Genomic DNA, 12,948 nt, shown 5'->3' on the forward strand with positions numbered 1-12,948 from the left:
GGAGGTTAGAATTGTTTTTGACCCTTTGTTTGTTTGTTTTTTTTGTTTTTTTTTCACATAATGTTAGTGCTTTTTTGTTTGTGTTTGCAATCTTTTGGGTATTTCCTTTCCAAGTTGTTTGTTGATTTGATATAAATAATAAGTAAAAAAAAAGGAATGCCCTCATGCATATTCTTAGAGAACTGATTTGACATGCATTCAAGTTGCACTGAAGAGAAAAGGGGGGGGATAATTAAATTGAGTAAACATACGGAATAATAAAATGTGTAAAATAAAAATTAAAAAAAAGAAATATAAAAAGGATACAAAAACGAAGAAAAAAAAATTAAAATGATAATGAAATTGAAAGGAAAAGATGAAAAATAAATAAATAAATAAAACAAAGAAAATTACCAAAAAAGATAAAAGGGAATATTGGTTAATTTAAATGAAAAGTAAATATATATATATATTTTTTTAATCTCCAGTTTTATCTCAGTTACATCTAAGAAATGAAATAAATATATATATATATATATATATATATATATATATATATATATATATATATATATATAGGGCAGTTGTCTGTGTGTATGTTTGCATATATGTTCAGCTCAAAAAAAAAAAAAAAAAAAAAAAAATTACAAAACAAATAACAACAAAGTCGGTATTTTCTTGACTGGCGTTGCTCTGGATATCTAAAATTTAGAAAAAAAAAAAACAACATTCATTCACTGTAGCTCAATTAGGCCAGTTTTTGCCAGTGCATACAAAAAAAAAAAAAACTAATGCTACAAGGAATCTATTATATAAAGTAGTGTGTGTGTAAGTGTCCATCTAGAGAGGAATGGACGGTAGAGGAAAAAGAGGAGGCTGAGGACTGGGGAGGGGAACGCCAGGTAGCTCTGCTAGTCAAGTATATAATATGGTATATCTACTAACTTGCTTATCATAATTATTGAACATGCATGCATCAAAGACACACAAAATTTCATGAGAATCGCAGCAAAAATTACAACCAATTCTTTCCTCCATGCTTTCATCTGAAACTGGAGATAAAATTTTTTAAAGAACTAGTAGAATTTCATTTATTAAAAAAAGAACATTAGCAGGAATCTATTTTCAGGTTTATGCTTTTAATATTCCTAAATATAAAAAAAAATCCTGATTCTTTAGTTTTTTTTGATACATAAACACCAAAAGACGCGTATATATTTAGATTGGCTTGCCCGATTTGCTCATCCTCTTTTGAATGCAATCAATTTTTTTTTAAATATAAGATTCACTTTTTGTTTAAATCGATTTATTTTTTAAATTCAAAAACAAACAAAAATTTTTTATTCTAACATTAATAAAATTTCATTTTTAATTTTTTTTCAAAATGAATATTATAATATTTTTTTTCAGTGTGTGTGTGTATGTAAAACCACAATACCACTCATGTCTCTACCAGTAAAATAAATGACTGAAAAAAAAATCAACAGATAGCAACAAGAGGCAATGATTTCAACAAATCTTTTTGTGTTTTTAAAAACAAATCGTTTTTTTTTTCTTTCTTACATTTACAAAAAAATTATTTTCAAATAATTGATAAAAAAATCAAATATTTTTCTTCTTTTCTGCCCATCTATATCTTATATTAACCATTTGTTAAATATTTAAAGATCTTTAAAAAATGTTTAATGATTTTTTTAAAATTCTAAATCCATGATAAATCCCCACCCAATTTTGTAATCATTCTTTTTTGTCGTTTTTTTTATGGGGTTCTCATGGGTGTTATATACTAGGTTGTGTACGTATAGGTAAAAACTTTTTTTTTTTTAATTCAGCAATCAAACCTAACTCTACTATATCATTTCTTACTTTTTTTTTAAATTCTAACAAGAATTGTAACCCTCCCCAAACTACTCTCATGACTAGACTTTCTAACAGATCATTTATCGCTATAACCAAATATTTTTAACCATCTAAAAAGAGAGAAGCCATTATTAATATTAATTATCATCATCACTTGCTGAATATTTCTGCATGTGCTTTTTTTTTTTTTTTTTTTTTTTTTTTTTTCTCAATAATTCATTCATAGTTTAGCTTTTTTCTCTTTTTGAAATCAAAGATGGTGTGTCTGGATGGTCTCTCTCTCTTAAAAATCAAGGTTCTTCCCCTCGTCAAAGTTGAAAAAAAAAAAAAAAAAAAGATATCAATTTGTGCAGAAGTAGTCGATCTCTTCTCTTCCAATTCACTCGACGTCTACGAGGACCTCCACGTAGGTCACTGGGAAGTATCCTGTTCTGCCGCTGATTGATCCTTCAAACCAATTGTCGTCAACTTTTTGTTTCAGGTCAATTATGTCGCCCTCTTTGAAGCCAAGTTCACCTTCATTTTCAGGATCAAAATCATAGAGAGCCTTACAACAGGGTTTGGATTTGTTTCCTGAGAAAAAAAAAAATGAAAAATAAAAAGTTAAAAATAAATTGAAATAAAAACAATGAAAAGGTAAAAAATTAAGTTTAAATAAAAAACAAAACAAAAAATTAAAACAATTTTAACATTTAGACTGATATAACCTTTGACCTTCTTTACATGCATCTTGTCGATTTTTGGAATTTGTACCAAATTTCTAACTGAATCCTTAATTTAAATGACAGAGATAGTTTTTTTTTTTTTTTTTTTTTTTGTAAGCCATGATGCAATTCATAAACCAGTGGCATAATGGATAAAAGTGCTGAGCAAAAAAAGTCAGTTCTAAGTGACAATTTTCTGGATGCTGAATATTCAATCATTAGCAGAAGAATATATAACCCAGAATTCTTAAAGACTTCTACCCAGTCATAGTTGACAAAATGAAAACAATCTATTCTTCACCCACTGTAGTTTAAAAATAAACGGTTCAGTTTGAAATTCCATACAGATTCCAAAGTTCCATTAGATACACTTAAAGGTCGAAACGTTGCGAGAACAACACTCAAGATGAAGATAGTATCCCGAAAAAATACACATCATCAATCCTCATGTAAAAAATTCTTCAAAGACATTTTTTGTTCTCAGTTTTATAAAAAAAAAAAATATATAAAAAATGAAAACATGATAAAACATGACAAAAAATGAAAACAGATGCAAAAGTTGACAGCATTTAAAAAAATTTTTTTTTTTAATTTGGAAAATCAGAAGGAAAAAAATTTTTTTTTTAATTTTTTAAATTTGGAAAATCAGAAGGAAAAAATTTTCAGTACTTGTACAGTTTAATCAAGACATTAAAAAATTAAAATATCAAAAAAAGGTCATATTGTACATATCCGTTTTGAACTGAAGATCTCCGCAAAAAAATTTCACTTAATTTGACTATTTTTTTTTTTTTTTTTTTTTCCAGCGGAAAAACACGTTTTTATGACAGCACGTTGAAGGCAGGCATCTTGGATTTTTTTCTTAATTTTTGTTTGGATTTTAGAAACGCCACCGGGAGATAACTTCAGTTAAAGCATCAACACTCCCTCCCCATCTTTAATACTAGCTTTTCTTCCTAAAAATCGAACTTTTTGCTCGGTATCATAAAGTCTTTTTTCGCTATAAAAAACTACTTCATAAAATCGAGTGAATTTTTTTTTTTCTGGAGAACTTCATTCCATAACGGATACATGCAATATAACCTTTTTTTTTTTTTTTTTTCCGATATTTTCATTTTTTTAATGTCTTGATTAAACTGTACAAGTACCAAATTTTTTTCCGAAAATCTTTCAATATTTATCAGGAGTATTGTTTGAATTTAAGTGCAACTGAAGATGACATTCTCATGACTCATATAACGCATTTGTTATACTCTCTGTAGAATATCCAGAGAATAAACAAATTCATTAGGTCTATATAAAAAATTTGTCAACAGGAAACAAATTTCCTCAAAAAGTTTTAAATAGAAAACTGATCAAGTATGATTGAAATGCAAAATGTTATAGAAAAAAATGACCTATAAGGTCATCTATTGAATTATGGTTAGTCTTTAAATCAGGAAAAAAGTGAACTTGCAAAGACAGTTGAATTAAAACTTTCTGCTCTTCTCATTATGTATGCTTATCCAGTAAAGGTTGAATAATATTACTACTTGTATTATTTCAATTTGTTGATGTTTTAAAAAAAAAAAAAAAAATGGTGGTGACAGTCTTGTCTGGCACCACACCAAATGATTGTGAAGGTTATCAAGGACCTATTGTTTCCCTGTTTATAGCCTCGTTTTTGTGCTGACAGTGTAAAACTAGAAAAATTAACACATGTAAAACGCAAACGGGAACCAACAAATGAAATAAAATAGTAAATAAACTAAAAGAAATCCTCAAAAACAAATATTTCTTATTGCTTCAATTTTTAATAAATTCACAAAGTGTTGTGTAATTATTTGTAAAAAAAATTTGCTTTTTATTTTCCTTCAGTTGCTCTTTTATTTTTTCAATTTTTAATAATTTTATGTGTGATTATTATACAAAAGAGAATTCATGTGTAATTATTAAAAAAAAAAAAAAGTATTGTTTTATTTCCACTTGTGGTTTATTTCTTCAATTTTGACTGAAAAAATATAAACTAAAGCGATTTTTTATATTGTAAACTGCATCAGCAATTTCCAGGACTGACTCCATATACCCAGTCCCTCACGCATTCAATTTTTTTTGTGTAATTTTTTTTATTTTTTTTTTTTTGGGGGGGGGGGGGAAATAATTAGATAACACTTTAAATTTAAATCATCGTGAATTTATTTAAAACTGTGACAATAAGAAATATTTGTATTCAAAATTGGGAATAACTGAATTTTTATTTTATTTACTATTTTATTTCGTTTCATTTGTCAGTTCCGATTCATGTTTTTTGAAGTATTAATTTTTCTCATCTTACGCCGTCAACATGAAAATAAGGTTATAAACAGGGAGACAAAAAGTCCATGAGGAGTCGAGGAGGATGGAAGGACCAACGAGAGAGAGCAATAACCAGACCACCACTGGAAGAGAGCAGAGAACACTGGGACTTGGGGAGACATTTTGCCACACAAACAGTAGGAAATCCCAATGGTTGTTGCTAACAAGAAATCAATGGTAAACGGTTGTTGTGATAATGCAAAGTCATTTGCAGTGGTTGTCAAAAGTAGAGATCACTGAAAATCTTGGGAGGAAGAGACATGTCTCTCAGATTCCAGGGAAACACCACATGTTCTTGTCAGTGAGGACTCCGAGTGAATAAATAATAAAGGAAAAGACATCATTGGGTTGGGAGTGCTCCAGTGCACTACAACTCATGGCAAGTGCATGTACAGTAGATGGGATAATATACAATTGTCAGAGAAATAAACAATGTACGAGTCATGATATGCATGTGTATGGGGGAGGGGCATTGGGGTCTAGTTTTGACAAATTTCGGGAGTCTTGATGTTTTAAGGGATGCAGTGTCTTGGTAGCCAACAATTGATGCAGACAATCTATTCAATGATTCAGTTCAGAGCAGATATTACATCACCCACCCGTGAATTGAGCACTGAAAGAGAGCACAGTATTAGTCTGAAATAGTATAGCATAAATCAAACTGAGATAATACAACTAATACAAGTAAAATATGTGAACAAAGCTTAATGATTTTTGTAGAAACATTCAATTTTTTTGTATTTAATTTTAGCAATTCTTTGAAAATATTTAAAACACACAAACATATATATATATTGTGTTAATTGCCGGTGGCCTGGAGGAAAAATGCTAGCCTATTAAGTCAAGGGTGACTTTGTGACTGGATTTTAATCTCCTGACCAACAGTAATTATCACTTCCTACACTGATCATTGCGTAAACATGAAACACTAGTGTCTGTACGTATAAAAAAATAATTTTTGATATTTATTTGAAAAATATTATAGTTATAAAGCTCCTTTAAAACATTAAACCCTCTTTAGGGAATCGAGAAAAAAAGGGATCAACTTTAGCATGAATGTGAGACTGACTTCCTGTCGTTGAATACTCCCTTTGACTTTTTACTCTCAACACCCGCTGACATAGCATTTATAGGTACTTAATTCACTTCAATTCATGTTAATTGCCAATGATCTGGAGGAAAGATGTTAACCTATGAAGCACAGGGTTGCTTTGTGACTGGGATTCAAATTTCCTGACCAGCAATAATCACTTTCTAGACTGATGATTGCATTAGCTTGATACACACTAGTGTTTGTGGGTATAAACTATAATTGCTAATATTTATTTGAAAAATATTTTAGTTATATTTGTTTTAATCGTAAAAAGAAATTCATATACGAGCAAATATATGGACTTTTCTGTGCAAATCGTTTATAATATTAAAATATGTGCACAATTATAAAAACAAAGTTATTCAAGGACCGAGTCAATTTGAGCATTTGTGATTTGATTACATCTGGAAATGCGTGTAAGGACTGATTGACGCCAGGTAGAGTGTTATGCTAAAGCTGTTTCTTTCGAGTGCTTGAATAATTTGGGTGCTTAGCAATAGAAATTGTGTAGGCTTACTTGAATTTCTCCTTTCACTTTTTACTGGTATATATAAAAAAAAAAAAATCAAAAAAAAAAATCAAATAAAAATGCTTCATAAGTAAAAACAAACAATTTGGATATATACACAGCAGCAAACTTCAATTTATTTTTTTTATACTAACATGGCCAAAACCCACTCGAGGATAAGGGTTAATGAGAATGTCAGTTGAATGATGAATAATATACTACGAGAGGATTGGGAATGATGGATGGAAAAGATAAAATCTCATTACTTAAACGAAAATAGCTCAGCAAGTATTTTGATTTGTCCAAGCTAAGAATTCTCATTTGCAAGTCTGCTATTCAAAAGTAGAAAATAAACATCATTGCAATCTCTAAAAGTAAAACTTTGTTACTTGTTTTAAACAGGGTTGTGGTTTTATTTACACAAAAAATTCTTCTGTTGCAGAACTGACTGTGACCACACATTTGACACTGCAGTGTCTTGGTAACCAACAATTAATTAGTGGCCGGGAGGAAAGATGCTAGCCTATAAAGCCAAGGGTGGCTTTGTGACTGCATTTTAATCTCCTGACCAACAGTAATCATTACTTTGTACTCTAATGGTTGCATAAATATGAAACAGGACTGCTGGAATCGAACAATAACTTTAGACTGGCACAATGAGCGGTCAATGAAAAGTCTGTGCAGCAAATGCACACAGATGCACGTTCATAGAATCTTTGCAAACAAAGGTGGTCATCTTGACAACAGAAAGCCAAATATTATGACTGGTTTTATTTTTCTTATATTAGTGTAATTCTCATCATTTGTATCATCCACCCCCCAATTTTGAAATTATGGACTCTTCCAGATGTACAGGAAAGATTTAATACTAAGCTGTATCTTGCCCGTAAAGTCATTTTATTTTTTAATTTTTATTTGTATGCACATTTTTTTGAATTTATACAGAAAAAGAAATGAAATTTTAGTAGTAAGGGAGACAATTATTTTGTTCTTTAATTTAAAATAAGAGTTATTCTCCTTACATAATTTGGATTATAGTTAGCAATGAAAGGAACCATTTACAAAAGATGCAACTTTTTTTGACGTCAAAAATTTCCAGTTATTTTTATTTATTTTGTATAGCAAATTTTTAGATTTGCGATGTTGCATTAAATAAAAACAAAATAAAAAATAAAAAATCTTAAATATAGTTTTTTTTTTTTTTTTTGTCACTGATGTAAGCTGATTTTTATTTTTAGGTTATAATTTTAAACATTTTAAAATTATAAGTCATCTGGAACAAATTAAAGAATTTTTAAAAAATAAATTATAGCAGATTATGTTATTATATTGCGAATAACATGTTACAACAATAACAAAAGAAAATTGGCTACTCAGAAACAAAGTTTGTCAGCATATTCATTTGTATTTAGAGATAATTTTGGAGATGTGTTTGTATATCTTTTCAGCTACTTTTTTTTTTTTTTTATTCCATTTCTATTTTGCTAAAGTTTTTTAATCTTATTTTTTTATTTATTTTTAAGTTTAAACAAAATTGTTTGTAACACAACAAAAAATAGCATAAATAAAATAATAGAGCGACAATACTAACCAGATTCAACCAAAGAGGAAGAACTAGGGAAATTGTAGCCACCGCCCGAACTGCTAGAGGTGGCATCGCCGAATCCATCATCGTCATTAAATGGAGATGGTGATGCACTGCGTCGGAAAGAAGTTACGCGTTTCACAACATGGTCAGATCTCGGACGTGAAGCTGCATCCTCCCTCCTGGAAAGAGATTAAAATGAGTTTATTATACCAAGTAAAAAAAAAAAAATTTTTTTTTGTTTTTGATATACAAACTTAAAACAAGATATTATAACAAGTAATAAAACACATTTTTTTTCGATATACAAGCTAAAAATGAGTTATTATCCCAAATAAAAAACAAATTCTAAAAACGATGATCGTTACAAAACTGGTGACCATCAGATATATTCAGTTTTTAGAAGCTTGAATATTCAATATATTTGGTCCGAGTGATCTTATACGCTAAGGACAAGTGATCAACCTACAAATACAACAAACATCTGGGTGCTTGTTAAGATAGAGTCGACAGATCGATTTTTTTTAAATAAGTGATTTTAAGAAAATACAGTACTTACTTGTTATGCTAAAAGTAATACATCAGAAAATCGAGTAGAAAATTATTTATAGTTAAAAGTAATTTTTACGGAAAATAGGGGGGGAAATTGCATTTCACTCGATGTAAGCACCTTGAAAATTGAGAAGGGGAATACTTATCTTTGTTTTCACCACTTTAATGGCTGATGTTTTGTTTTAAGCCATACCAACAGATTTTTTTTTTTTTTTACTAAAAACACAATAGCAGTTCTACTTTATTAATTTTCGTAATTTTTGGATATATTACTATTTTCGACATGACAAGTAAGTACTGTTGTTTTTGCTTAAAACAACATATTTAAAAAAAAATGATCTATCGACTATCTTAACACGCACCAACATCTGTGCACCATTTGTTGTGATCTGTGCCAACCAGATACTTGCTAGCAATGATAAGATTGAATGTAGATTCACATCTTCAATAAATAGATGAAAAATTATGCTATGATCAGCATTAATTTGACAGATAAAGGACAATGTTTCTCTTTTAGAAGAGATGAAAGTGTAGTACATTTCTGAATTTTTTAGATGAGGATTGGTTATTTGGATTCATTGGACTACTGCTCTCGTGTTGAATGCCATTTTCTTGATGTTTCGGTCAACGTAACTCCAACCTTCTTCAGATGTATCTTGGAATGTTTTTGTTGAACAAAATTTTGAACGGGGGCCCTTTATTTACTTACTCCATGACTCCACAAAGACCCATGGTGCAGTGGTTAGAGTACTTGGAAAAAAAATCAGTTGTAAAAGTAATATTCTGAAAGTTAAAGGTTCAATTCTCAATGTGAGCAACCAAAAAATACAATTGCGAATTACTTAGAACCTTTATCCAGTCATGGCTAATGGAACAAAAGCATGACCCCCCCACCCACCCGAAGTAAATAAATTCCATTTGAAATTCCGACCAGATTCCAGAGTTCAACACCTGAAGGTCGGAGGTTATATCGACTGAAATGTTGTGAAAATGATACTTCTGTTTTAAGTCAGTGAAGATGAGCTCTTTTTAGACTTTTAGTAATTTTTATCTTTATCCCAATCCAAATTGCCCTTTTTAGGGAGTAGGATTTTGTCTCACATTAAAAACCGACCCCGTGTTTAGCTCTGCCCTTATAGAGAGGCAAATAGGGATAATGTTTCTCTGTTGCTCAATGTAGCCTGTCCGGCTACAGTTTGAAATCCGACATCAGCATTGCCATCTGCTGTAATTGTTCATTAATATAAAAATCAATTGCAACATTTTTTCTAGGATTGTTTGAGGAGGTTCAGAACAATAACTGATTCTATATATTGTTGTTGTCTTCATCTCCCATCACCTAGAGGTAAAAAAAAAAAAAATGGTTATCATTTCATAATCTGATACCTTTGCCAGTTTCTATTCTAGAAGATTTTAACAGCATTTGTTTCTGAATTTTTGAGATGATTGGTTATCTGCATCATTTTGATTCTTTGGACTACTGGTCTCATCTTGAGTGTCATTTTCACAAAGTTTTGGTCGATGTAACCTCCGACCTTCTTTAAGTGTATCTTGTTGAACTCAAGAATCTGCATGGAATTTCAAACAAAACCCTTCATTTAATTTACGGGGTTGGCATGTTCTTGTTCAATCAGCCATCACTAAATAGAGGTCCTAAGTAATTTGTAATTGTATTTTTGGTTGTGAACTAAGGATTCAAAAGAAGGCTACTTTTACAATTGAATTTTTCCAGGTACTCTCACCCCTGCGTCACGGGTCCTTGGATGGACCATAGTTACAGGCGAGCAGTCTAAATGCCTCTACATATCCGTATCTTATGTGACAAGATACATCTGAAAAGGTATGAGGTTATATTGATCAAAATGTCATGAAAAATGACACTCAAAACGAGAAAAGTAGTGCGAAGAATCCAAATAATATAATTAACAGCATTCATTTCAACAGCTCCATGTTTAATATATCTTTATGGCTATAGGAATGGCATTTATGAAGATGAAAATGGGTTTTGTATGTTGAAATGTGAATAAACAGCCAATATGCACTTATGGAGTAATTCTCTGAAAATGTCGCTAATGGCAATGCAGATTTGGACATGAAAAAAAAAAAGGGTCAAAGATGAAGGCTGCTTATTCAAGACAAAGGCATTCGGACAACATAGGATATCTCAGGTGGTGAATATATTGAACATTTATGAAATTGTTCACAAAATCCACAAATCTTTTACATTCTCATTCAAATCTGGAAGAATAAATATTGTATTCTTTGATTTAGCGAAGAAAACAAATATATTCATGAATGTGAAAAATGACGATTTTTCACATTTATACTTTTTAATCAATTACCCGATATCCATTTCCTGAACTCCCTTCTGGATGGACCATTCTCACAGGTGGGAAGTCTAAATGCCCCTACATGTCTGTCTTTTACATTACAAGTTTCTTCACTAAATGAAAATTCAACTTATGATGAATTTAGTTTGTTTGTTTGTTTGTTCTGTTTTACGGCATATCAACCACTTTGGGGTCATTTAATGCCGAAAGGTTCGTTATGTTGTGTTAAATATTGGTTTGTTCTTCTTAAGGTTTTTTTTTTTTGGGGGGGGGGGGTCTTTCCTTATATTTTTGAGTATATTTTAGTTTCTTTCAGAAAATTGATAATTTTTTGGGGATCAATCTTGTTTAATATTGTTTTCAGATTTTTTTCTTGGTAATACTTTGTTCGGATTTGTTCAAGGTCAATGCAGTTTGTCAGTATATGGTGTATTGTGTAGGGTTCTTGACACGTTATACAGTTTGGTGTCTCCTCCCCTTTTAGTAGATGTGAGTGGGTGATGTGAGTGTGACCTATTCGCAGTCTGGTCATTACTACCTCTTCCTTTCTTGTTAACTTTTTGGTGTTTCTCGTTCCAATATTTGGTGTTATTTGGAATAGTTTGTTTTTGGTGCATGAGCTCCAGTTTTCTTGCCATTTTCTCTTCAAAAATGTGTTTATTTTAGTCTTTAGGTCTGTATAGGGGATTTTTCCACTTATGTGGTTTTGTTGCAGAGTTTCCTTTGCTGCCTTATCTGCTTGTTCATTCATGTATATGCCGATATGGCTTGGTATCCAGCAAAAGATAATGTTTTTTTTCATGGTTATGGCATCTATTTTGTTTAGCAATTTTGTAATAAGTGGGTTTGTCATTTTTTTTTCTTTTAGAGATATGAGTATTGAAAGTGAGTCAGTAAATATGATATATTTTTGATGGTCATCATTGGTTATTATATTCAGTGCCGAATCTATGGCTGTTGCTTCTGCGCTGAAAATAGAAGATTCGTTTGGGAGCCTTTTCTTTAGTTTTATTTTTTTGTGGATGGCTGCGCATCCTACTTTATCTCCATCTTTTGATCCGTCAGTGTAAATTTGTGTATATTCTTTGTATGTATTCTGGATGATAAGTAGTTCTTCATGGAAGGTTGATGGGTGGGTTTTCGTTTTGGGATATTTATTTAATTTTAATATTATGTGTGGTTGTTTGATCATCCAGGGTGGAGTTTTTGATTTGTTATATTTATGTATTTTTGTAATGTCCATTTGGGCTTCTGTGAGAAGGTTTTTTATCCGGAGGCTGTAGGGCTTGATATTTTCTTTCTTGTTGAAGAGATGTGTGTATTGTGGGTGAAGGGTACATTGATATGCAGGATTTGTTGGACTTGATACCAGCTTTAGGTAATATTGTAGCGCTAACTTCTGTCGTCTTAGAATCAGTGGAGGCTCGTGGGCCTCTATATAGAGGCTTTCTACTGGAGAGGTTCTAAATGCTCCCAAGGCTAATCTTAATCCTTGATGATGGATTGTATTTAGTTCTTTTATGTAGGACTTCCTTGCTGCTCCATAGATGAAGCATCCATAGTCCATTTTAGATCTGATTAGAGTTTGGTATAATTTCAATAATGTGACTTTGTCTGCACCCCAATCGGTGTGTGCTAGGACTTTGATCAATTGCATTGTCTTTTGGCATTTTGCTTTTAAATATTTTATATGCGGTATAAAGTTCAATTTTTTATCGAATATAATACCTAAATATTTATGTTGGTCGGTGAGTGGGATGTTCTTGTTATCCAGTTTCAGGTTGGGGTCGTGGTGGAATTTTCGTAATTTGCAAAAGTGGATGCATTTAGTTTTTTCCTCTGAGAATGTAAATCCATTTTCTATGGCCCATTTGTTTATTTTATTCAGACAGAGTTGTAGTTTGCGTTCGGCTGTTTGTATATATTTAGATTGGTAGTATATAAGTAGGTCGTCCACGTATAGGGCGTTTTCAATTCCTGGGTCTATGTTTTTTATGATATTG

The 12,948-nt window shown here is 30.9% G+C and overlaps 1 protein-coding gene across 9 annotated transcripts in view; it reads right to left on the reverse strand.

Annotated features, from left to right (window-relative positions):
- Nucleotides 1-1,268: 1,268 nt before the first annotated feature.
- LOC145276755 (endophilin-A3-like) overlaps nucleotides 1,269-12,948 on the reverse strand; it is a 557,457-nt gene continuing 545,777 nt past the window's right edge. For 5 of the 9 annotated variants that reach the window (XM_080127995.1, XM_080127993.1, XM_080127990.1 and 2 more), the window contains 3 exons: nucleotides 8,070-8,245; nucleotides 6,488-6,511; nucleotides 1,709-2,412 (listed from right to left, as the gene is read on the reverse strand). In XM_080127995.1, coding sequence (XP_079984121.1) covers nucleotides 2,219-2,412; nucleotides 6,488-6,511; nucleotides 8,070-8,245 — 394 coding nt within the window. In that variant the 3' untranslated portion in view covers nucleotides 1,709-2,218. Of the gene's footprint in view, nucleotides 2,413-6,487; nucleotides 6,512-8,069; nucleotides 8,246-12,948 lie in introns of all 9 variants that reach the window. The other 4 variants (XM_080127997.1, XM_080127994.1, XM_080127991.1 and 1 more) reach the window with 1 other exon arrangement.

Source organism: Euprymna scolopes, chromosome 5 (genome assembly GCF_053919585.1).
Source record: "Euprymna scolopes isolate OS-2025 chromosome 5, ASM5391958v1, whole genome shotgun sequence".
In the NCBI taxonomy this organism is placed as follows: domain Eukaryota; kingdom Metazoa; phylum Mollusca; class Cephalopoda; order Sepiida; family Sepiolidae; genus Euprymna; species Euprymna scolopes.